The 27,053-nt window shown below is 39.6% G+C and overlaps 1 protein-coding gene across 3 annotated transcripts in view; it reads left to right on the forward strand.

The window, feature by feature from the left end:
- VPS41 (VPS41 subunit of HOPS complex) overlaps positions 1–27,053 on the forward strand; it is a 204,549-nt gene that overhangs the window by 28,241 nt on the left and 149,255 nt on the right. For 2 of the 3 annotated variants that reach the window (XM_073809540.1, XM_019940652.3), the window contains 4 exons: positions 7,326–7,392; positions 9,968–10,119; positions 11,904–12,011; positions 19,763–19,840. In XM_073809540.1, coding sequence (XP_073665641.1) covers positions 10,081–10,119; positions 11,904–12,011; positions 19,763–19,840 — 225 coding nt within the window. In that variant the 5' untranslated portion in view covers positions 7,326–7,392; positions 9,968–10,080. The remainder of the gene's footprint in view (positions 1–7,325; positions 7,393–9,967; positions 10,120–11,903; positions 12,012–19,762; positions 19,841–27,053) is intronic. The other variant, XM_019940651.3, reaches the window with a different exon arrangement.

Here is a 27,053-nt window from a genome sequence, read left to right on the forward strand (position 1 = left end):
CCCTTCTAGATGATTTCACTTGCTTCCATGGTTTCTCACTCAGGGATATTCTGGAATCCCTCCTTCCTATCATTTTTATACAATCTTCAGGGTTGATTTGGGGGAAGGGGGCCAGCAGCCCAGGCCAGCTCTCTCTGGCTTGGCAAGAGCTGTGTATTAGTCAGGGTTCAGTAGAGAAACAGAACCAATGGGCTCTGTTTAGGACCAACAGGAGCTGAGAGAGAGGGAGGGGGGAAGAGAGGGAGAGATTTGAGAGAGAGAGGATCTGAGCGAGATCCGGTAGAATCTGAACGAGGATCTGAGAGAGACCAGTAGGATCTAGAAGAGAGAGAAAGGTTTATTATAAGGTACTGGCTTGTGTGATTATGGAGCTGGCAAGTCCCAAGACCTTCAGGGTGAGTTGGCAAGCTGGAGACCCAGAAGGAGCTGATGTTTCAGTTCAAATCCTAAGACAGGAAAGAAGTCACCCGCTTCCAAGACAGTTAGGCAGGAAGAACTCTTTCACTCGGTGGGAGGGTATATTTAGGACTTCAACTGATTTGGCGAGGCCCACCCACATTGGGGAAGGCAATCTACTTTACTCAGTCTACCAATTTAGATGTTATTCCCCTCCAAAAACACATCACAGAAACACCCAGGATAATGATTTGCTGAATATCTGGGCACTCCGTGGCCCAGTCAAGTTGACACAAAATTCATCATTATAAACTGTGTTTTGTTTTTTCCATACATCTTCAACTACCATACCAACAATGCTACATTTATTGTTTTTCATCTTCTTGTCTTTCACCTTGGCTAAAATTTCTAAATCAGTTTTGAAAACTAAAGTGATATTAGATCTGTTTACTGAAATTTTTTTTTTTATAAATCAGAAATGAGTGTTTAATTTTATAAATGCTGTTTCTGTATCTGTCACTGTGGGTCTATGGGGCTTTTACTTTGACCTATCAAATAATGAAATCAGCTTTCTTAATAACCAGTCTTTGCAGTTCTGCAGTATTTGATCGATTTGATCACCAAGCTTTCTATTAATATATGCAGAGTTTGCTTTATGATATTCTATTTTGAATTTTTACATTTACATTCTTGCATCAGGTAACTGAACTCTGTTTTTTTCTTTTTTTCCTTTGATGTATTCTTTGGGAGTTTTGATATTACAGTTATGCTACCTTTTCAAAATGAGTTAGGAAGTGTTTATTTCACTGTCATGGGATAGTTTAAATAACTTAGGAATTTTCTATTCTTTGAGGGTTTTTAATAGAACTTGCTGCTATAACAGTCTAGGCTAGGTACCTTTCTGCAGGAGATAGGTTGTACTTTGATGATTTTTATTTTGTCAGTGTGTATGGTGGTTATCTTATTCTGTTTGTCTTTAAAAAGTGCTAACCCTTGGACTTATTAATTATTCCGTATTCTGGTTTATTAATGCATTTTTGCTTTTACCTTTATTAGTGTTCTCTGGTTCCCTGCAATACCCACCTTCCTTACGCCAGTGTTTTCTCGGTCCTGCAGTGCTTACAGCTGGAACTCCCAGACTGTCAGTAATGCACTGTCCAGGTGTTAGGGACTTATAGTCTCTGCCCGTAGGAGGGCGATGTAGGCAGATGGTGGCTAGGGTTGAAAGTGTAGAGAAACAGTGGGCAGAAGCTGTAGATAGTCACCTCCTTCTGGAGAAAAACAATCCCTAATGGGTGGGGTGGGTGTCTGCTCTGTCGAGTGGGGCAGGCTCTGAGTCATGGGCATGGAGCATTGGGAGAGCCAAAAGCATCTTTCTACATTTTGTTCAGGTGGGTTACTTTTTCATGAACCAAATCAAGATGTGTCATGAGTTCATGTTCAACATACGTATCAGTTTCTCCTTGACTTTGGTAATGGTTTATCTTAATTTTTATTGCTATGCGGGTTTTTTTTAATCTGTATCTGTTTCTTCATGGAAATTATTGAGAAGCTGTCAGAGGCTTTGGTGGGACTGGCTAGCCAGGTGCTTCTTTGCACCTGGAATAGGGAATGAGCCATTGAAAGATGCTCGAGAGGTATTTAATCTCCTCACAAACAAAATAATTCCAAGGAACTGTGGCACTTTACTTTTTAATATAACAGTAAACATAGAAATTAAAAATAAATGTAAATTTGTCATGAACATTGAGTTTGCGGGACCTCTATTGCTACTACTACTGTTTGCTGCTCTTTGCCTTTGGTATCTCCATCTCCCCCTCCCCTCCCCTCCCCTCCCCTCCTTTCCCCTCCCCTCCCTTCCCCTCCCTCTCCTCCTCATGTCTGTAAAATAACACATAATTTAGATGATCTCTGAGGTTCCTTTGGGCTGCTATTCTATGATTTGGATTTTCCTGTGTGGAAATCTAAATGAGAATGTCTGAGAAAAGCTTCTTACTAAACTCGGTCTGCCCTTAACGATGTACTTGTGTTTTCACTGGTCTTTATTAGGTGCCCACAGTTTTGTTAGGTGAAGTTCAGAACAGTGAAAAGGCGTAAACCCTGCTTCTGAGGATTCTTGTGATCACCAAGGGGTATTGGGAAGAAAGGGAAAGAGGGTTTTGTTGGCTTTAGTGGCGGAAATTGTCCACCTGGATGGCATATCTTGAAGATGGGTCAGGTCATTCCATGTGGCTGGAAGGAAATGAAAAGCTTACTTGCTTTTCTCATTCCCCGCCCCCCCATATTCTTAGTGCTTTCCCAATATAAACTCCTCCTTGAATTGAACATGAAATTCTGATACTACAGAGCAAAGGAGAGATCAGGGTTTATGAAGACTGCATATCTTGTGAATCTTAAGTAGAGCTCTTCAATGATTAGAGGCTCAACTTTTTCTCACTTTTCTAGTCAAAGTGTTAAACAGGAAGGAGAGCAGCTTTAAGAGATAAGAATCTTAGTTCAGGGGCTTCCCTGGTGGCGCAGTGGCTGAGAGTCCGCCTGCCGATGCAGGGGACACGGGTTCCTGCCCCGGTCCGGGAGTATCCCACATGCCGTGGAGCGGCTGGGCCCGTGAGCCATGGCCGCTGAGCCTGCGCGTCCGGAGCCTGTGCTCCGCAACGGGAGAGGCCACAACAGTGAGAGGCCCACATACCGCTAAAAAAAAAAAAAAGAATCTTAGCTCAGTAGATACAAAGTTTTGAAGAGGATGTTGAACAGTGGTTTTAAAAATATATAAATATAATAATTCTATAATAAATATAATGCATATTGATTTTAGCAGGTTTAGAAAATATTGGCAGTAGCTCACAGTAATGATTTTTATTTGCCATCTTCTTAATGGTTACAGCAACCCTGTGATGGGAGTCCTTTTATCACTGTCATTCTACAGACGAAGAAACCGAAGCTTAGGGAGGTTACTATTGATATTTTGGTGTTTATTCTTCTCATTTCCCCCTAACATGTGTTTATGAATTTCTTCAATAACACTTGGATCATGCAAAGCAGGTTTTTATGACCTCCTTATTCACCTAATAAGACGTTTTGAGAACCTTTCCCTTTGTTATTAAATCATCTTTGAAAACAGATTTTAGGGTCTGTGTCATATTTGATCTCATGAAATTTATTTAACCCAGGGTTTCTTGACCTTGGCACTATTGGCATTTTGGACCAGATAATTTTTTGTTCCGGGAGATTGTCCTGTCCACTGTAGGATATTTACCATCATCCCTGGTCTCTACCCCACTAGATACCAGTAGCTTCTTCTCCCCCAACTCAGTTGTGACAACAAAAATGTCCCCAGACATTGCCAAGTAAATGACTTGGAGGCTGGACAAAATTACCTCCAGTTGAGAACCACTTATTTAACCATATGCATTTTAAGCTTTAAAAAATAATATATGCATATGAGTAGACTCATCGGAATTTTCTATCTATATGAAAAAGTTAGACCCATGTCATCTAGATTACATTTATCAGCTCCTAATTTCAGCTACTTGTTTTTGATTAATATGTGTTTTCAATAATAGCAGTATTGCTTGAAAGTAAAAAATTTAACAACATTATTTGCATTCATATAAGAATGTAATTGCTTGTCTGTCACCAGTCTGATGGAAAGGCATCCTGGGAGCTTTGACCACAGTTGTTTTATTGTAGATGAATTCCATTATCTCCATGTCACTTTCTTAAAAAGTTTGGTCATTGAGGCAGCTGTAATACCTTGTGTTATTAATGGAAACCAGAAGTTACTCTCTTGGCTTGTTTATGTCGTTTTCTTGATAGGTTTTGACATTTTAGAAGGCTCTATGAAGCCATCTTTCCTACCAGATAGTCATCTTTTTGTGTAAGTAAAATCATCCTTTTGTAATAGAACTGTCACCTATAACAGTCAGTAGTGGGACTTGCCCTTTTAAGGAGGTGACAGTCATTTGGGGAGGGAGCAAATACGAAGTTAATAAAAAGATCCTAATTTCTTGATGAATTTCGAATCTTACAGTTCGTCTTTTTTGTACAGCTTTTCTCATCATAAGCCTCTTCTACTGTTTCTGGAAAAGCTCCAGACTGATATGACATAGGTGGAGATGCCCTTTCTTGCCCATGTACATTTACTTGTAACGTAACAGTTTCAAATAAATGCATATACACAATAATAAATAGTTCTTGACTATTTATATTACCTTTGTTGATAGTAACGTTGATGCAGTTACTGTTGTCGTGAATAGCTCTATTCCTTAAAAATTTGTTAGTTATGTTTTTGAGACTTAAATTGTGCGTTTTGATTGACTTACAGTGTAATTTCAGTTATGCTTTAAAAAATTCTTATTTGTATCTGGCACCTACTGTGTTTTATTTTTTTCTTCTCTGTCTATCTCCTCTAATAAATAGTGATCAAAAAGAAATATTTTAATATATCATGGGGCTTATTATGAAGTGAATTATTTGTTAAGAGAGAAAATGGTTTCAAATACAAATTTTCTAAAGTTCAAATGTCTGACACTAGATTTTGATAGCTTTTTAAAAATACTTTAAACTTATAAGGGTGACTACCAATTTTGAGTATTTCAATTCTTACTAAAGTAACTAGAATTCTAGACACAATGTTCTGAAAACCTTTATACTTTCAGACTTTCAGACCGATGGCTGATTATTGATTTGCTTTTCATTAAGACTTGGTGTTTTCCTGTGGAAGTTCAGACTGTTTTTTTTTTGTTTTTTTTTTTTACACAATGAGAATTTTGCTTTGTTTTTGAGGATGTTAGTGTTCCCTATTGTATCTAGCTTTAAAACATTGGATATTTATTAAAAGGATTTGCCCCTGGTCAGATGTAGTTGATGATGAGATCAACTAATCCATTCATCTTATTAAAACTCCTAGAGGTTCAACTGAGGTCTTTCTCATAGGTGAGGCTGGATGTGATGAAGGGCATCTCCATAGAGTGAGGTTGTGAATTGCCCAGGAGTTCTCCACTGGTGATATTCTCCACTGACTTAACTTGGACTTTGTAAATAGCTCACTCCTTCAGTATATCTAGTATCATTTTGTTTTGTGAAAAAAACCCAAACAAGACAAAACTGTATTTTAACAAAGAACTGATATCCAGAAATAACATTTTAAGTTCTATATTAATAGGAACAGTAGAAAATGTAATGATCTTTCTGTGAACCCCCTGAATTCATATGACACACTTTTTTTAAAAAAAATAAAATTCAGGTCTTCATTTGAACTGTCACAGTGGTACATAAAATGTACTGATGTGGGGCTTCCCTGGTGGCGCAGTGGTTGAGAGTCCGCCTGCCGATGCAGGGGACACGGGTTCGTGCCCCGGTCCGGGAGGATCCCACATGCCGCGGAGCGGCTGGGCCCGTGAGCCATGGCCGCTGAGCCTGCGCGTCCGGAGCCTGTGCTCCGCAACAGGAGAGGCCACAACAGTGAGAGGCCCGCGTACCGCAAAAAAAAAAAAAAAAAAAAAAAAAAGTACTGATGTGTGAAAGATGTGGATAGAGTTAAAACAGTATGAAAAATTGGTTATAAACACCAAACTATTTTTTCTTGTACACAAAATTTAAAATATCAGGTGAAAAGTACAATATTCTCGTTGGTTACATAAGTCTAAGTTAGGTGGCGGGACTTCCTCTGTGTAAATTTACCCTGTGGTGTTAGTAACAAATTACTAAATAGTTTTTGAGGCAGAAATCTTTAATTGCCTTAGTCTGTTGTCCCCAAAAGCAATTCTTTCACTTTTAAGTTCAAAACTCAGTAAAAAATGACCGTGATTAGAAATTTATTTTCAGATAGTGTTTTAGAGTCCTATACGATGATCTAAAGGACCTGTCTTTAATTAAAAGTGCTATACACTTAGTGAAAATCCATGTTAGTTGAGGAATTGATTCTTTTTAAAGGAAAGCTGCAGATTTTTCTTGTATGGGTAAATGTCACTCTGTTCATATCTTCGCTTAAGCTGCAAGTCAGGACTTGTACTATTCCTCTAGGTTGTCATAGAAACGCAGTTAACTGTCATCTCAACTCAGACTGTTGATGGTTTTATTTGTAGGCTTGCAAGATTATTAAAATTTAACAAAAATTATTGATTTGCTTTTTATTAACACTGGGTTGTTTTCCATGGAAGTTCAAATTGCATGAAAGTCATTTTTTATGTTTATTTTTACAGTGAAACTCTATGAAATCTACCTGGTTTTTTTTTAATGTTTTTTTTATTTAAAATGTGATATATAGTCTGCAGCAGTGGAATAACCTCTGCGAATTGTATTTTTGAATCACTTTCCATTTTCTTTGTTTACAGCAAGCAGAAAACACCTTTAAAAATTCACCTTTACCCCGCTTTTAACTTAACATAAAAGATACCTGTCAGAAAAGCGTGAAATGCTACGTCAAGTGCCTAATATTGGAGTTTTCATTTTATTTATGGTTTTCGAAGCCTAGCACAAATGCTTCAGTGAACTGTGCTGTGAAAGTATTTATTTTTGTATATTTATGTGCGAGAAATTATTTAGTTTTCACTTATAAATAAGACAGGCAAACCTTATTTACCGTAACCTTACCTAATGGTCCGTGGATGAGTGCTTTTATGCAAAATAGTCAAGAGGCTAGAATTAACTTTTCACATTGGATGCACATTTGATGTCTAGGCCTGAACAACATGTGGCATCTTATTATAAAGACTAACATTCAGGATTCAATTTGTATTTAACACATTTACTTCAGAATGCACACATCCTGCCTTTGCTACATTCAGTGTTAGCTTTGAAATGATTCCTATTTCTTGCTTGTAGATACATAAGTAGAAGTGTTTATTTGTTGCTTTTTCTAATTTTCTTTTTTCTAGGTTTTTTAAAACTTGGTTAATTAGCTATTTGATATTTTATTTTAACAACAGGTCACTTTTGGACATGCAGCATCTCCTTGGGTTGGGGTGATTATCGCAGTTACCTTTTTAAAGAAGGGTAGGTCTTTTAAAGAACCATGAACATGATACTTCCTTTTGTGGGTGTTAGTTCTTAGAGTTCTTCGTGGAAAGTTAATAGTAGGTAGACCATCTTTGATTTTAACACGCTTTTACTAAATAACCAACTACTAGCTTGTGTATACTTGGAGAAGAAAATTTAAGACAGCTCATCAGTAGACATGGAATATTGATTTTTTAAATTAAACCAGGTTTATTGCTCTTAAAATTTTACTACTCCTCTTGTAGCTAGTCTGCATGATGGCCCCTGGTGATCCTCACCTCCTATTATTCCTGCCCTCGTGTCCTCCCTTCCCACACTGAATCCCGGTTGGCCTGCATCATCAACGGAATATTGCAGAAGCATCAGTGTGTGACCTCTGAACCTAGGTCATATATAACATTAGGGTTTCCACTATGCATATCACTCTGGGGAAGCCACCTCTGCCAGGTCCTAAGGACACTCAAGCAGCCCTTTGGAGAAGTCAAGGAGGCCAGCAACTGAAGCCTCCTGCCAACAGGCAGCCCCAACTTGCCACCCATTTGAGTGAGCCATCTGGGAAGCCAGTACTCTAAGCCCAGTCAATTCTTCAGATGCCCAGCTCACACCTTCCCTGCAACCCCATAAAAGATCTTGAATCTGAACCACCCAGCCAAAGCCACTTCTGTATTGTTTACCCACTGAAACTCGGTTAAATAATACATATTTATTGTTGTTTTAAGTCAGTAAATGTTGGAATAATATGTTATGCATCTATAGATAACTAATGCACCTGCTAAAGAAACACATTTTTAAGCATTTCCTATTGATCACATAGTTTATAGTTGTAGGCATGAAAATTGTGGAGGCTTCTGTTGTGATTTGTAGTGTAATTTTTATAGGAGTTTTTATATAAGACATTGACATTAGAGCATTCATAACTGAATTTGAATTTTGGCTTTACTTTCTACCCACTGTGTATCTTAAGGAAATTACCTAAAATTTCTGATCATCAGTTTTTACTGAAAATCTGTAAAATGGGATAATGATATTCAACTCCCCATAATTTTTTTTAAGTCAGGATGAAATGAGATACCTATTAAGTCTGTAGCATGATGTTTGATATATCTCATCCTTTCTATTTAACTAGAAATTAGCCCCTTTCCATGTGAAGCTGCAGGTCTTTGCCCCAGGGGTAAAGACTTCTGTAAGCATATGAGTTTGTGGTCTCTGTGTGACTGTTTATTAGTATTATAATCTTTAAGAGGCCCAGGACTTACTACTCTGCAAGTTATTTTTCTTTTACATAATTTTCTTTTTACTGTGATGAGCCTAGGTGTGATTTTCTTTATTTCTTGCTTGGGTTTGCAGAGCTTCTTGAACTTGTGGGTTGATGTCTTATCAGTTTTGAAAATTCTCAGTTGTTCCCTCTGTAAATGTTCTTCCTGTCTTTCCTCCTTCCCATTTCCCCATTTTCTCTATCCTTGTGGGATTGTGTTGAAAAGTATGTTAGCCCTTTTCCCTGTGTTCCACATATCACATATACTTTTTCTGTATTTTCCATCCATTTTCCTTCTCTGACCTTCCCTTTGGATATCTTTTTTTCTTTCTTTAATATTTATCTATTTATTTATTTTGTCTGTGCCAGGCCTTAGTTGTGTCATGCGGGCTCGTAGTTGTGGCATGTGGAGTTCTTAGTTGTGGTATACGTGTGGGATCTAGTTCCCTGACCAGGGATCGAACCTGGGCCCCCTGCATTGGGAGCACAGAGTCTTACCCACTGGACCACCAGGGAAGTCCCCCCTTTGGCTATCTTTTGACCTGTTTTCCATCTCACTAATCCTGTCTTCTGCTTTGCTAATCTTCTGTTGAGCCATCTATTGCGTTCTTAATTTCATTTACATTTTTCAGTTCTAAAATTTTCATTTGATTCTTCTTTACAGATTACAGTTCTCTGTTGAAAATCTCCCTTTTCATCTGTCTTATTCATCTTTTCCTCCCTCGCTCCCTTCCTTTCTTCCTTCCTTCCAGAACATACTAGTTATAGTTATGTTAAAGTCCTTTTCTTCTAACTCCAGTTAGTAGGTCACCCATGGGTCTGTTTTTACAATATTTTTTCTCCTTGATTTTCAGTCATTTGGTCCAATCTTGTGGTGCACCTGGTAATTTTTTATTGAGTTCTCGGTATTGTAAGTGAAGAATTGTAGAAGTCCCCATAGTATTCTTTTTCCAAAGGGTCAACCTTTTCTTTACTGGGCAGATGGGTTGAGGGTTATGTACCTTACTCCAGTCAGGGATTGAACTGAGTCGAAGCTAGACAGAAGTTTGGGGAAGCTATTGTGCTTATATCCTGGGGACCAGGAGTCCCAAATGAGAGCCTGTGGTATTCACCAGGATCTCATTTCCCGATGGCTCCTGAACTCTATTTGTTCTCTTCCCAGCATATCAAGGCAGTGAGTTTGCATTTTTGACACTTTCTGTTTAGCTTTTTCGTCTCATACCTTATGTAGCTTTGGAAATTCGCAGTTGTCCTTTGGAGAAAAGTGGCTGTGTAACAAACTCACTTCTTTGCCTCTGTCTTCCACTGGGGTCTTAGCCCATCAGGTCTCCAGTCCCCACAAGTACCAGAAGGTTTGCTGTTTTCCATCCTCCCAGGAGTGGGCATCTTTCCCGGCAGAGATTCTCAGCCTCTGGTTGATAAATGCCTCCATGAAGAATGACTGTAGAATGCCAGCTCACCTCTCCATGGTTTGTTCACCATCTTGGAGTCCTGACTCTTCTAGTTCAGGTTGCCTCAGCAGCCCTTTAATTGATGCCTTATAGTGATGTTTCTCTATAGTTCATTAAACCTTTCTAGTTATTCTGGGTGAGAACATTGATGTGCCTCAGTCTACCCAAATGTTAGCTGGAAGGTGAGGACTACACAATTATTTTTGAAGGAAGTATCAATGATTAGATTATTTTTGTGAACTTCTCTTTTGGCCAGCTTTATCCAATCACAGGTGTTGGTATATCCATATTTTCTTGTTTCTCATTACATACTGATGAAGTAAAATGGAATATTTTCTGAATCATTGTAATAATTTTTATAACTATCCTTGATTTATTAATTCATGGCCATTATAGTCAACATAGATTCCTAACTTTATTTTATAACTCTGAGGATTAAGGATGTCTTATGATTCTGTATCAACAGTGAAATTGAACATATAAAGTTAGTGATAATATTGAATACATATAAAATGATTGAGTCAACAGTGAATATTCTAACATAACAATGAGAGTCAACAGTGAATATTCTAACATAAACTAAATAATGACTGTTCATGGTTTACCAGTTATTTAAAATAAATATTAAAATATTTTTTCTGAAGAGTAATATATAGTTTGTTTTATATAAAATTTCTAATTTTCTCTCACTTTGACTTAATTTTTATAATTATATTTTTCTGGGCTTCCCTGGTGGTGCAGTGGTTGAGAGTCCGCCTGCCGATGCAGGGGACACGGGTTCGTGCCCCGGTCCGGGAAGATCCCACATGCCGTGGAGCGGCTAGGCCCGTGAGCCATGGCCACTGAGCCTGCGTGTCCAGAGACCGTGCTCTGCAACGAGAGAGGCCACAGCAGTGAGAGGCCCGCGTACCGCAAAATAAATAAATAAAATAAATATTAAAATTCTTTTTTCTGAAGAGTAATATATAGTTTGTTTTATATAAAATTTCTAATTTTCTCTCACTTTGACTTAATTTTTATAATTATATTTTCTGGGCTTCCCTGGTGGCGCAGTGCTTGAGAGTCCGCCTGCCGATGCAGGGGACACAGGTTCGTGCCCCGGTCTGGGAAGATCCCACATGCCGCGGAGCGGTTAGGCCCGTGAGCCGTGGCCGCTGAGCCTGCACGTCCGGAGCCTGTGCTCTGCAACGGGAGAGGCCACAGCAGTGAGAGGCCCGCGTACCACAAAATAAATAAATAAAATAAATATTAAAATATTTTTTCTGAAGAGTAATGTATAGTTTGTTTTATATAAAATTTCTAATTTTCTTACACTTTGACTTAATTTTTATAATTGTATTTTTCTAATTAGTATGAAATATTGTCAAATCTGACAAAAATACTTGTAATCTTGAAATGCAAAATTCATGTCTTTTAGAGGTTTATTATATTCCTGTCTCACTGCTGTGTTTTATGTCCATTAGGGCACACTGACAACCATTTTGCCCATACGCTATTTATTGACTTTGTTTGCGTAGTCAGACAGACAGTATTGTATTTAATATGCTAAAGTTGACTATTGTCAGCAGTGAGTATGTATAGTCCTCTTTCCAGCTTTTGAATTTATTCTGCCATTGAAGTTGTAGCAGTTGATAGACCAGTTGGAAAAATGAAACATGAGGATCTTAACCTTTAGCTGTAGTTGGGTTGCTGACAGTCATTAAGGGAACCATCTCTGGTTCCCCCTTACAATGTGTGTTTTGAGTATTTGAGTCTTTCAAATAAGTCCTTGAGGGCTGTCATTTTCTTTGCTCTCTGTGCAGGAAGAAGAGAGTGAAGAGGAGCCCAAACTGAAGTATGAAAGGCTCTCCAATGGGGTAACTGAAATCCTTCAGAAGGATGCCGCCAGCTGCATGACAGTCCACGACAAGGTAAGGTGGCCCATGTAGAGGATTCTGCTGTGAGTTGTTTCCGTGGTAAGTTTGTTGATACTTTGGAGTCTGGGTGCTTTGCATGGTGGGTTTTTTTTTTTTTTTTTTTTTTTTTTTACAGTAATCGTGTCTCCTTTCCATTCTTCCTCTCTCCTTTCTCGCCAACAAAAAACCAAAACAACAAGCAGAGATATTATATAAATGTATTTGTACACACACATACCACTCATTGCAAGGGTATATCAAGTAGGATTCAGACGATAATGGATGTGAAAGGTTTGTAGCAAGTGGTTCTCAGAAACCCTAGCACTTAATTCCTCAGCTCTTAAGTAGCAGAGTAGGAAAGTGTTAAGATGAGAAGTATTGTGGAGCTCATTGCTTTCGTGAAAGTAGAAGAGATTCCATTGGAGGCCTTAGGAATCAGCAGCAAGGCCCCAGATGATTACTTATCTGTTATATGAATGAATGAATAGATTCCACATCTGGGTTTTCGCTATAACAAAGCCCCCCCACCAACTTTCTGAATCCAGGCTAAGTACTATACAGGATGCTTAGCCCATTCTTAGACCAATTGGAATATCAGAGGCCAGGGAGTTTCACCCATTGCTCTGTCTTCCCTATCAGCCCTGTGAGTGAGCCTTGGTACCTCCACAAAAGGCAGACCCCCAGCTCTGATCCATCTCCTGGCTTTATCCCTTTGTCACCAGCAGTATTGTCCCATCCTCCTCCTTACCTCCACCCAGTTCCCCTTTACTACCAATTTCATTCCATTGTAAACAGATTCCTGCACTTGCTCAGCACGGCAGTAGTATATGTGCTGTCTGTTTTGTTTTTCCAGAAACCCCTCCTTCGGCCCCGTTTCATCTCTCTACCCTTAAGGCCACACTCTAGAGGGTGTCCGTCCCTGGGACTTGAGGATCTTTTGGGCAACGCTCTCTTATCCTTTGTTCGTTGAAGCTATTGTGTTCATCTTCCCACTAACCCTGTTTTGTGACTTTGTGGAGCCCTGATCTCTAATCCATTCTTTCTCTTTCTTTCTGTCAAGTGGTCAACTATCCTAAGTTAACTTTACCAGCAGATTCAATTCTCTAATGGCCCTGACCCTCATATGCCCCCCGTCTACACTCTCAGCTCCGAGTCAGTGCTCAGATGACCAAAGCCGCCCACCACGTGATGGTACACGTTGCGTGCCGAGGTGCACATGCCACTGAAAGGGCTGATATTTATTTGTCCTTCATCAGTTCCTCCAGTCCCCAATCCGCCTCTTCAGCCACAATCCCTTCACTCTCAGAGGATGATGTCATTTCTATTTAATTAAGGAAATGGAAACTACCAAGCATGACCAGCCTCAATTCCTGACCCCTTCCCCAGCTCATCTGAATCCACGCCCGTCCTCCCCCACAGGAGCTGTTCTTCCCCCTGCTCAAGGACCTTTTTGTCCACTTCTTTACTTCCCCTCCCCTCATTTCCTCCCTTGTCTCCTAGCGATCAGGCTATGTCATGGAGCAGACATAACTCTAGCCCCACGTACTACTGATCTAATTTCTGATTCTGTGAATGAACCTTTTTTGCATGTTTCATATACATGGAATCATACATTGCTTGGTCTCTTGTGTCTGGCTTCTTACAGTTACTATCATGTTTTTGAGGTTCACTTGTGACGGAGCACGTATCAACACTTCATTCCTCCTTATTGCTGGATAATATTCCACTGTATGGACAGAACACACTTTGTCCATTCACCAATTTGTGGAAATTTCGATGCTTTTGACACTGTGGATCTCACCTTTCTTAAAACTTCCTTATCATGACACCATTTTCTTATCACTTTCTTGATCACTTCTGTTATTCCCTTCTGATTTTCTTTCAGTTTCTTTCACTTCTACTTTTCCCTTACACGTTAGTTTTCCCAAGATTTGGTCCATTGGCCACATGTCTTCTAAATGTGTACTTTTCTTTTTTTTTTTTAAAATAAATTTATTTATTTGGCCGCGTTGGGTCTTCGTTGCTGCACGCGGGCTTTCTCTAGTTGTGGCGAGTGGGGGCTACTCTTCGTTGCGGTGCGAGGGCTTCTCACTGCGGTGGCTTCTCTTGTTGCTGAGCACGGGCTCTAGGCAAGCGGGCTTCAGTAGTTGTGGCTTGCGGGCTCTAGAGCGCAGACTCAGTAGTTGTGGCGTACGGGCTTAGCTGCTCCACGGCATTTGGGATCTTCCTGGACCAGGGCTCGAACTCGTGTCCCCTGCATTGGCAGGCGGATTCTTAACCACTGCGCCACCAGGGAAGACCAAGTGTGTACTCTTCTTGATATTTAAATGTCTTGATTTCTGTGGCCACCTCCACCCTGACCCTTCCAAGAATAGCGTGCTTATTTATCCAGGTGCCTCCGACACAGCTCTACCTTTGGTTCTGTTTTTACCTGAGACTCACCATGTCCATAATGAGCTCATCTTCTTTTCCCTACCTTCCCTTGCCTCTGTAGTTTTTGGGTTCTCTGCTCCATTTGGTGGCATCACCTAAGCCAAAGCTGACTCCTTCTCTCCTTCCGCCCAGTCATTCCCTAAGTCCTGGTGGTTCTCTGACCGCCAAGGCCCTCATCTTCTCCTGGCTGTACTTGTGTGCCTCTCGTTTTTCTACCCAGATCTGATTTTCATCATCCAGTAAATAAAAGTCTGAGCTCCTTCACGTGGTGTTTAAGGTCCTCTGAGATCTTGCCTCCTTGTGTGATTGGCCCCATATCTGACCACTTTCTGCCACAAGTGCGATGGTCTGGCAGCAACTCCTGACTCTTCTTACTCACAACATCTCTTCTGCCTGGATTCTACCCCATGTCACCTGCTTGAGTCTACTCCCATGCTGAGTCAAAGATCTTTTAGTACAGGCATTCATCATTTCTCCCTGGAACTAATGAACACACCGTGAACCAATCTATTTTCTTTCAGATTTGATTTCATCCTAGTCCATTTTTAACACTTCTTTCTACTGAAATAATCTTCCAGGAATTCAGATCTGATCATGTACTCCCCCTCCCTAGAATTCTGTATTGGCTTCCTGGTGTGTTCATGATTTGGACACATTCCCCCACCCTCCCACCCACCCCAAAGACACACTCACTTTGTTACCTTTCATCTCTCCATAAATATTCCCCGGTGGTGCAGTGGTTAAGAATCCGCCTGCCAATGCAGGGGACACAGGTTCGAGCCCTAGTTCGGGAAGATCCCACACGCTGTGGAGCAACTAAGCCCGTGCACCACAGCTACTGAGCCTGCGCTCTAGAGCCTGCGAGCCACAACTACTGAAGCCCGCATGCCTAGAGCTCGTGCTCCTCAACAAGAGAAGCCACCGCAGTGAGAAGCCTGCGAGCCGCAATGAAGAGTAGCCCCCGCTCACTGCAACTAGAGAAAGCCCGCGCGCAGCAACAAGACCCAATGCAGCCAAAAGTAAATAAATAAATAAATAAATAAATAAAACCCTTCAATGGCTCTCATTACACGCAAGATGAAGTCTGAAAAGTTTAAAAAAAAAAAAATTCAGAAGTCTCCTGTTAACCAACCTTGCCAATCTCATTGCCTGTCTCCTGCCCTGGATGCTTCCACCATATAAAACTATTTGTGATTTTTTTGCCTTTGTCCTGCTTTTTATGTGACTACATGCCTTTGTGCAAGTTGTATTCATGCTGTCTAAAATGGTCTTTACCACAAGCCTGCCCCATCTGCCTCAGTGTCTGCTGTCTAACACTCCTTCAAAGTTGACCCTTGAACAACATGGATTAGAACTGCACGGGGTCCACGTAGACATGGATTTTTTTCAGTAGTAAATACTACACGGTCCCTGGTTGGTTGAATGTGTGGCTGTAGAACCACTGATCTGGAGGAACCGTGGATCTAGAGGGCCAGCTATAAGTTATATGTACATTTGCAACTGCAGGAAGGGTGGGCGCCCCTAGCCACCCCCCAGATTGTTCAAAGGCCAACTATCTACTATGGAAAAAAATCTGTGTCTAAGTGGACCCTCCCAGTTCAACCCTGTGTTGTTCATGAGTCAATTGTACTTACTTTTAAAGCATACTCGAAAAATTTAATCTTAATCAGTTTTTTATTTCTGTCTCCATCATTTTACCGTCATCTTTTAAGTCACACGTGCTTATTGTCTAAGCATATCATAGGTGCTTTTTGTGTGTGTGTGTGTGTGTGTGTGTGTGTGTGTGTGTGTGTGTGTTGAATAAACCACCAAATTGATGAAAAGGAGAACAAAGTTTGCCTCCCCAGAGGTCAAACTTTATTAACACCATACTTAATCCAACTTGGCCAAGGAGCCTGACGGTGGGAACTGTAGTCAGACTAAGTTTGAGAACATGCACTCTTGATCTGAGGCTCATGTTTCTATCTACCGGGCTTCTGATCCAGTTGAGAGTATTTTAGCTCTTAATTCTGGCCCTAGCTCTGCCACTCATTGACTTGTCTCCAGGGAAGTCACATCAACTCCCAGAACTTATTTCCTTATGTGTAATTGAAGGCAGTCCATGCTCTAATGCTTTGAATGCTGTAAAGTACTAGGTGAAACATAGATATTACTGTACAGCTGAACACATTTGAAAGGTGCTACTTCTTGTTTCTTTAGTGGTGTCCAAAAGACTGCTTATTGCTTCTTCTACCTGTTTACTTACAAAAAGTCCAACTGTTCAAAGGAAAAGCAGTTATGCTAGTGGATGGTTCAGAAGGATTCAATGCCCAAATGATAGTTTATCAAATGAGTCAAGTTTCTGTATTTAAACAGGAATGGGACTGATTAAATTATGTTTATTCTTTGCCCATGCTGGATTTTAAGTGCTCTCAGGTTAAAAGAAAAAAAATTCAATAGTTATAAAAACACAGAGCTTTTCATGTCTGGAAGAAGGGTCATATTTAAAGGATTTATATTTATGTTTGTGATTTGTGGCCAATTCTGCATTTTTTTCTTGTATTTTAAGTAGTGGAAAGCAACTTAAAAACTTTCATTTCATTAGCAAATGAAAGTATGACTCAGTAATAGTTTTGGTAGTTAAATTTTTAAGAACTATACAATTGCCTTATCAAACCTGATTGTTTTTTGGTTTTTTTTCTTTTTTATAAATTTATTTATTTATAGTAGTGGCACATGGGCTTAGTTGCTCCGCAGCATGTGGAATCTTCCTGGACCAGGGATCGAACCCGTGTCCCCTGCATTAGCAGGCAGATTCTTAACCACTGTGCCACCAGGGGAGTCCCAAACTTGATTGTTTTAAGAGCACATAAAGTTATTTCTAAAAGGGAGCAACAATAATTTATCTAATCCAAATGATGAAATGTTTTCCTAAAGAAAAGGTAGCTTGTCATAAAAACCACTGCATTGTTTTTTCAAAGATGTTCTAAAGTAATTATAGTTTTAGGTTGAAATCATCCAATCAAAATAATTATTTTATGTTTCCTTTCTGTCTTAAGTATTAAATGAATTAAACTAGTAATTTTGAAAAGAAAAAAGGAAAGAATTAATATTTGGGGTAAAGTGCTCTGTATAGAACCTTTAAAACTTTGATAAACTATAATTGGAAGTTCAAGAATGGCCTTCACAGAGATATCAGAGAATGACCCAGTATTAAAGCATTGGCCCTCTTGGTTTTCTTTCTTTCTTTCTTTTTTTTCTTTTTTTGTTTTTTGACTTTTGGCCGCGCCATGCAGCATGTGGGATCTTAGTTTCCCGACCGGGGATCGAACCTGTGCCCCCTTCATTGGCAGCGTGGAGCCTTAACCACTGGACTGCCGGGAAAGTACCCCCCCCCCCCTTAGTTTTCTAACAAAGTAAATACAGTGTTTATGAGGAGAGTCAATACTGTCGAGTACTTGGGTGTAGTGAGCTTTTAAAACCCATTCATTCTTTTACCATAGGTGGCCTCAGAATGGAGTATTGTTTGTAGCTAGTATTATGTGGTATTTTTCTATTCAGATATTTTCAGAGTGTTACTGTGGAGAAGAAATTACACCCCTCTTAGTCTTCTATTTCTAATTAGAATGTTCTTTTGCTTTGGAGGAAACAGCCCTGTTTGGTTTAAACATTCAGACTCATTCCCGCCCCCCCCAAAATTACCTCTTCCCCTGCCCTTTCCAGGGCCCCGACATCGTGTTTTCAGCAGCCTTGTTGTCTGCCCTGGATGAGTAATCGGCCTGGCACCTTGTGCATTCAGGCAGCCCTGTGCAGTGGAATCGTCATACCTAGTTATGTCTGCACACCTGATGTTTTATTAACCAGTATTGATTTTTTTACCCGGCGGACTTTTTTTTCTTCATGAAAAAAAGGCAACCTTGCAGGAGTGAAAGACATTGCAGGGACTGAATTTCTAATGAACCCCCTTCTTTTCTTTTTTGTGACGCCTCTTTAATGTAGCTTTATATTTTAAGCGCCTGATCTGAAATTTCATTTTCAGTAATTCCATTCTGAGAAATCCTTTTAAATCTTGACTTTCTGTAAGGTTAATTTTTTCAAGATTGTGCTGCTTGACTGAAAAGCTTAGTGTAGTGCCTATAAATTTAAGCATTTCGTTCTAGGTTGCGATGAAGCATGTTCACATGCAACAAAATACAGAGAATTTGGAACTCTTTGAGTACTGCTTAGAGAGATAGAAGGGAAGATAAATCTCATGTCCTATTTCAGGTAGTCCTAAAGTTTCTTCTCATTTCCTTAGGGTTAGTTCAAAGAATTAAAGAAACAGTGGGAGTTATGAACAGTTTATGTCATAAAATGAATACAAAGCTCTACAGTTATTTTTGTGACAGAAAAGGATTTTTTTTCTTTTTTGCATTCTAAAATAACATTGACACTTAATATCACACGTTTACTTTTAGAGAGGCGTTCTCATGATGACAGTATAAGTACATCTGAGCTTTTGCATCTCAGTGTGGCATGGATTTTCCTTCCTAAATAAGATTACTTTGTTGTTTGTGTGTGTGTGTGTGTGTATGTGTATGTTGAACTTAAATGATAGCACAGATTTACGCAGTTGCCATAAATTAAGGGGAGTTTACAAATCATTCCCTTCAGACGCTGAGTTCAACGGTGGGTTGGTCGTACGTTCACAGCTGAATTTTAATTTGCTGCCTCAGTCCATCAGGGCATTGTGTACAGGCCGCATGCACACCATTAGTTGTCAGTAGATGAGGGTCCTCGTGAGTCCTTCTGACAGCCAGCTTGCATGATCCCAAGAAAGAAGGCCCTGTTCTGTGATTTCCTCCAAGCTGGAAACAAGCCTTCTCAAAGGAATGTGCGTCTTCCGAGGCATCGCAGATCACTTACACATTAAGTGTCTTGACTTTGCATATGGTTTTATTACTAATTATGTATGAATGGTCCATTAAGAAACTGACCCCTGGGGCTGCCCTGGTGGCACAGTGGTTGAGAATCTGCCTGATAATGCAGGGGACACGGGTTCGAGCCCTGGTCTGGGAGGATCCCACATGCCGCAGAGCAACTAGGCCCGTGTGCCACAACTACTGCTACTGCGTGTCTGGAGCCCGTGCTCCGCAACAAGAGAGGCCACGATAGTGAGAGGCCCGCGCACCGCGATGAAGAGTGGCCCCCGCTTGCCGCAACTAGAGAAAGCCCTCGCACAGAAACGAAGACCCAACACAGCAAAAATAAATTAATTAATAAACTCCTACCCCCAACATCTTCTTTTAAAAAAAAGCATATGCCATTAAAAAAAAAAAGAAACTGATCCCTGTACCCCTCTGTTCTTCTTACAGTTCTTGGCGCTGGGCACACATTATGGCAAGGTTTATTTACTGGATGTCCAGGGGAACATCACTCAGAAGTTTGATATAGTAAGTATCCAGTATAAAATAATGTGCGAGCTAAATTTCATGCTGAAAGCCGTGCTTTGAAATATTTGTTTTAGCCATTTGTTTTTAGAGCCTAAAGAAAGGATCTTTATCGATGATATCGGAGTGCTAAGAGTTCAACTCTGAACTTTGTAATCTGTGCTAAAAAGTTTTAAAGGTGAACTTACAAAGAAAGAGGTCTGTATTTATACATAATGTATTTCCACTGGGTATCTGCTATATAAACTCCTTTTAAAAATTTATTTTTATGAATCTGTTTAATTGCAGTTCTTTAGTTAATTATAGTCATCCATTTGGCTTTAAATGAAGCATTTAAAATACTCCTATGTGTATTTGTTTTAAACTGTAACTGTAGAATGTCTAGATGAATTGTTAATCAAAAAAAAAGATTGCTTTTATTGGTGATTAATGGTGCTAATTTACATACTCTGGGGGTTTGTGGAATCCTTAAAGTGTGAACCCCCTCATTTGATGACTAATGTCGATTGTAAGTACATGCCCCATAATCTTCTCCAGATGCCAAATGTAAATTGAAAATTGATTGATCACCTTGCTGTTGCGGTTTATCTCTTCTAAATATATAAAGCTAATATTTTATGTGAATGTTCTGCGAGTTGGACTCTTAGGGGATTATATTGACTAATAGAGAAGAGCCAGGCTTTTTATTTCTTTAATTGTGATTTGGAATCACCAAGGATGAAGGAAGTGTTGAATCTGAAGCTTGATTTTGGTGTTTAAGATGGGCTGAGAAAGTATCAAGTGTCCGTGGTTGTGTGAATGTGAACCTTTGGGATGAAAAAGGTGGTCATTTTGGGGAACATATTCCTTTTTTTGAAGAAAGCGTCAGCACTTGTTGAAAGATCCATCATAAGGTATTGGTGTAGTTTACAAAGGACACCACAGTTTCTAAAGCTGAGACGTTATATATTAAAGGTACCAGGTTGTTTTGCTTAAAAGAAACGGAACCACAGATGATGACAGTATCCTTGGAATCTTTGGAATAGTCCTGGAAGGGAATTGTGTGCTCTAACCACTGATCCATCAGGCAAATGGTGGGTTCTTGTTTGGCTTCGGCATCCCTTTCAGACAAGAGGATACTTTTGAACCTCTGTCTTCTCCCTCCTGGACACTGGCCACCCATTTTGATGATTTAATAAACATTTGGCCTTCCCATTACCATGCATTAAAATGTGAGCTGGGGGCTTCCCTGGTGGTGCAGTGGTTGAGAGTCCGCCTGCTGATGCAGGGGACACGGGTTCGTGCCCCGGTCCAGGAAGATCCCACATGCCGCGGAGCTGCTGGGCCTGTGAGCCATGGCCGCTGAGCCTGCGCGTCCGGAGCCTGTGCTCCGCAACGGGAGAGGCCACAACAGTGAGAGGCCCGCGTACCGCAAAAAAAAAAAAAAAAAAAAAAATGTGAGCTGGTGCTAGGCAGAGCTCTTTTTTATGGTGTCACCCATATCGCCTCACCTTGAAAAAAGAGCTTTGCCTGGATGGCCTCTTAAATTTATGGCTCCAGTTTAATGATTCTGTTCAACTCTGCTTCTCAGTAAGTCTTTTTAATATTATATAGAAATTACTCGATTGCTGAGGTTCACAGGACAAACACTGCTGGTTCCATGGCCAAAAGAGAAACCAGGAGAAATACTGTACGAGTTGACTCGTGTCTTTCGTTACCCATTCATTCATGCGGTCCTTGTGTCTATTCAGTATAAGCCTTCAGCTTTATCTTTTCTGATGTCAGTTTTATGTCAGGTATATCCTGCGTCCTTTTCCAGGTAATTCCTGGTTCTTTCTTTTCAGTCCTGCCTTTATGACATCTTTGAAAATTAAGTTCTTTATAGCTTTGCACTTATTTTGGGGCAGGAGAGGAAGATGGTTTGGGGCTCTGTTTGTTCGTTTACCTCTCAAAAGAATTTAATAGTCTGTTGTGGAGAAGTTTTTCATGAGGCCTTGGGTCTTCATGACCATTACCTTAGGAGGTATATGACTTTCAGGTGACAGATTTCAGAATGTCATTGTCTTTTGAAAGGAGCCTTAATCTTCAGCTTCTCATCTCAGATGAGTTTTTTCCTTTATTTTTTTAATTTTCCTGTTTCTGGTGATGTGGCTGCTTTTGGGGGCTCCGTATCAGTGCTCTTAAAAAAGGGTTTTTTCAATTCTAAAGACACTTATGGCTTGAATTTGCAGCTTTTCTTTGGACGTAATGATTGCCACATTCAATCAAGAACTGTTTTCTTCATTAGAAATGCAGTGAGAGTGAAACAAGTATTAAAAAAAAAAACTAATGAATTAACACCTCTGACTTTAGTCTTTACTTCCAGGTGAAACTAATTTAAATGAATTAAAACTAGATAACATAATAATACCTTATACTTGCATAACATTTAAAAAAATTTTTCTCAAGAAATGTCTCCTCAACCCATTCACTGCATTTATAGCTTTTGAATGCAGTAGTAATGTCACGAAGCAGTAGTTCAAAATTCTCACCTATCAATAGGGTTTTGTTTGGCAGAGGGTGGAGACATAGAGGAATCTTTATACCAGATGATTCTGCTATTTGTGTTGGAATGGAATCATTACATTAAAGGCTGTATAATTTTAAATGTGTATGATACAAAAGAAGAAATAACTAAACAAATCATTCTGCATGTTGAAGAAAGTGATTTGTTTTTCCATTAATATTTCAGGAGGAATACTGTTTAGCACACTCTACAAAAGCTAAGCATATGCCTTCCTAATGACCCAGCAGTTCAAAGTATATATCAAGAAAACGGAATACATTGCATATGTCCCCAAAAAATATATGTGTAGAAGAGTGTTAATAGTAGCTTGATTTGTAATAACTCCAAATAGAAACAACCCAAATGTTCATCAGTAGTAGAGTGGATAAGCAAGTGATGGTATATTCTTAGCAATTAAAAAGAACAAACTATTGCTACCTGCAACAAACATGGATGAATTTCACTGTCTTAATGTTCATCCAAAGAAGCCAGACACAAATATGTACATGTTGTATGATTCCTTTTATATGATGGTTAAGAGAAGGCAAAATCGTACTACGCTGGTAGAGGTCAGATAATGATTTGATCTGGGAGAGAGCCCAGGAAGAATCTTCTCAAGTGTTGATAATAGTCCCTACCTTGGTGGTTCCCCAGGAATATACATATGTAAAAATCACTGAGCTGCACATTTGAGATTTGTGCACTTTATTCTATACGAGTTACACCTCAATAACATGCACACGCACGTACAGAAATACCTATATACGTGTATGTCTCTTTGACCTTGAGCAGTGTTCAAATTATCCTTTGTTGAAGCAACCCTTTACTCTACTTACTTCTAAATCCCAGAACATTTCCCAGGTTGGTATCTTGTTCAGAGATCTTGATATAAATGAATCATGCCGCTAAGATTATTCTTACAGCTGTATATTCTTCTATAATTACATAAAAAGTTTGATAGAGAGGATTCTGTGCTACCCAGCCATCCATGACTGTTCTTTTGTGGATCAAAAGCAAAAACCACTAGGGTGATGATTTATTTTGCATGTTGATATTCAGATTTCAGTCCATCTGAAAGGATATTCAGAATATATGTTAATTAACATGCTTTAGCCACACGTGTGTTTTTTAAAGATTTTTTTCCCCTAGGTGTAACTTTATGTTAATTCAGATTTAATTGATAAAGTTCAATTTTACTGAAATCACAGAATAAAATTAAAATAGGTCTAGCTTCTCAGGTAAAGGAGCTCAAGTTGCTAAGAAAATTGCCTTCTTGAATATAGATCAAGCCATATTCTCCTGAATAATGGGTGTCTCAATTGCTTACACAGTATGTAACATATGACTTCAAAATCCTTAGAGGATCTCAAATTCCTTTTAAATTCCCACATGGCATCTATGCCCATATGATGTCATTAATCATAGTAGTTACTTTCTCTTTAATAGCCTCCACTTTCCTTAAGCGCATTAATTTATGGCTTACTAATTAAGAGTACTTACTGTACTTTGAAGCAATGAGCAAATTATTTTGGAGCATTATTCCATATGTTTTAAATCTTTATTCTATTAAGTGCGCTAGAGGGAGAGCAAAGAAGTCCACTGACCAAATAAATCTCTGCTCTTTACCTTTATGTGTTTTCTTTCTTTGCTAGAAATAGGAAATGAAAAGGTTTGGGTGTCATCATGCCATGGCAGAAGACATTAGGTAAATACTTACAAAATGGATCGTTCCAAAAAAGAAAGGAATAGGAAAACAAAATAGAACAGGGGCTTATTAGGCATTTTATATTAAGATAAATATGGAATTAAAAAAAATTAATCTCTTAAAGAAGAGGTGGTTTCAGGATTCTCCTTGAACTCCAGATAGTAGCGTCTTTTGCTATGTCTATTTTTTTTTAATTTGGCTGTGCCGCATGGCTTGCAGGATTTTAGCTCCCACTGGACCGCCAGGGAATTCCCATCTTTTGCTATTTCTATTGCTGTTTTTGATTTGGGATTAGACTAACACACTCTTTTCCTTACTGCTGATCCTTGGTACTTCTTATGGTCGTATGGTATTAAAAACCCAGATTTCTGTGAAAACTAGCTCACGCTACGGTATTTTAACACCCTCTTAAGAGTTCTTTTTATTTCTGCTTATCTTCCCCACTCATCAGTTCAATCCCCGTGTCTTTGAGAACCCTGGACAGCTCCTCACAACGTCCCAGATCAAGTCCTAATCTGTGGCTAAGACCCTTGTATGGCCGAAACCTACGTTTCCAATCTTAGTTTTAGTTTCTTCCCTCTCCAGTCATTCTGATCCACTCACCGTCTTCTGGTTATTGACTTGGACATGCTTGTTCCAGCCTTTTAATCACACATTCCAAGGATGCCCTTCTTCCATTAAGTCCCGTTCTTTCTGCGGTGTGCTTGTACTGAAGTGACCTCTCCTTTGAACTCCTGAATTATTGCTATTTTCACTTGCAGTGTTAATCTGTCATAGTGTCAGTTCCAGCTTCATGTTCATATTCAAGGTTTTGGAGGGCAGGGGCCATGTCTCCTACTATACCGCTCCCCTCTTTCTCTCCCTCTCTCTTGTCTCTGTGGCTGTTTGGTACCCAGTGAGCGTATCAGCTGATAATATCTTCTTGAAACATACTCATGGAACTGGTTCTTTTTCTGTCATTACTTAACCTCTCAGGAGGGCATCTGGGAGTCAGATCTCTGCTCTCCTGTGTATTATTCAACCCTCACACCCCACTGGATTTATAATTAAAAATGTTTGTATTGAGATCAGAACCTTAACTCTTACTTGTGGAAAGTAAGCCTTTTATTCAGTGATACTTGGCAAGTTTCTAAGATATACTCAGACTTTTCCTAGTTCCTATGGAGAATCAATAAAGTCAAGAGAATGCAGAAGCTGAGGAGACTTTGGAGGTCATTCTGATACAAAAGGTGCCGAGTCAGGAAACTGGAGGGAAACTGAGCTTGAGCTGCTTTGGTTCTCTATTCCCTGCCCGCTTACTGTTCCACTCGCCTCTTCCAGTTCATTCCAGGCCTTCCTCACGTATCTAGACGTTTCCCTCACCTAAGGTTGAAAAAGATGTTTTTGTGACTGGATCCTGCCTGGGAGTGACCATGGTTTCATTTCTCTCCCTGGGCTTTGGGACTCGGCCATCTTTTGGATTGCATTCCCGGCCTTTTGTGTGCTCTCTTTGTCTTAGAGGAATTTATCTCTAATATAAATCAGCTCCTCTTTTCTCTTTCCTTGGTATTGACATATAAATGTTGATTATAGGATCACCCATCTTTATTTTTATGTTTCAGCAAAAGAAAAGCTTACCTTCTCTCTCTTGGCCCGTGTCATCCTGAAAACTGAGGGTTCCTTTAAGCTTCTCAGATTGCATCTTTAATATTCTCGAATACCTCTTATCCTTCCCATGATTTAAGCATCTCCTTCTCCCTGGCACCTCCACTTCTGGAAAATACAGTACTTTTGTCGAGGTTATTTGCATCTGTGTCGAGGTCATTCCATCCAGAGAATGTGTGTTTCCTGAGGGCGGTTTCTCTCATTTCTCTCTGCATCCTTAGTGCTCAACGTAAAAGCTGATGAATAGCGAGAAGTTGATGGAACTTGGCTGAACCAATAGTTCTAATCTGTAAAGTTCCATGTGTCTGGACTACCTTCCAGATAATCAGGGTTTTACACCTTCCTTTCCTCCATCAGGATAACTGTGTGTACATTATGGGGAATCATGTGGAATCATCATGTATTATTCTTCGAGAGTAAATACAGATCCCAGGCATTCATTATTACCCTGAAGAGCCCAACTCTTTGGGGCTCATTCATAATGTAGCCAGAATAGTGTGGGGTGACTATTCATTAAAAGAACCCTTGGAGCAGATCTAAAAATGTAAGCTATCTATCTGTGAACAAAGAAACCCTGCTCTACTATTGGTCGCAGGGTACTTGTTTATCGACCTGAAGCACATCCCATCCGTATGTGCAATTCCAGGTGTGGCATCATTACTTGGGAAGCAGGGCATGTATCTTTTGATATTATCCAAGTGGTACATTGTTGGTTCAAATGTGGCAGTGTCTGTACTATCTGTCTAAGACTGACTGACAGGTCTCAGCTTCTTATGTGTTTAAAGAATCTGTTTTCTATATTTGGACTCAGTATCTTGAGTGATAAGTATGTCCAATGAGGTGAGAATTACTTAAATGGAAATCAAACTTCTGAGAAGTGATGCCAAGGAAAGTCCTGTTTCCCATTTTCTGCATTTTTTTTCATAAAGAGTCTCCACTGTGTGGATTAAGTGTTTATCGGTAGGTTGATAACTTTGGTAGCATCTCTGTGCAGAGGTGAGTAAGGAAACAGGTTCAGCTTTGAGAATGCTTCTCTCATTGAAAATCAAGTGTCGTGCTTACAGAATGTTGTCATATCTGATCTTTAAGTGGTAACTGCATTTGGGCAAATATCTCTTAAATAGCTAAAATTTTAAATATTTCTTCACCAAATTACCCTGGTGTTCTACCCATTTCATAGTCAGGGTTGAAATAATTGTAACTTTTTGGAACTTGACTCTGAGCTGGGTAGTAGACTGGAGCCTAATTGTCAGAAAGCCCGTGGACTCTATTCTGTGGTAAAGGAGAGCCTCATGCTGGGGCTTCTTTGGGGATCAAGCGCTTATGACAAAGTCAGAACAGTA

The sequence above is a fragment of the Tursiops truncatus genome, chromosome 9, assembly GCF_011762595.2.
Source record: "Tursiops truncatus isolate mTurTru1 chromosome 9, mTurTru1.mat.Y, whole genome shotgun sequence".
In the NCBI taxonomy this organism is placed as follows: Eukaryota; Metazoa; Chordata; class Mammalia; order Artiodactyla; family Delphinidae; genus Tursiops; species Tursiops truncatus.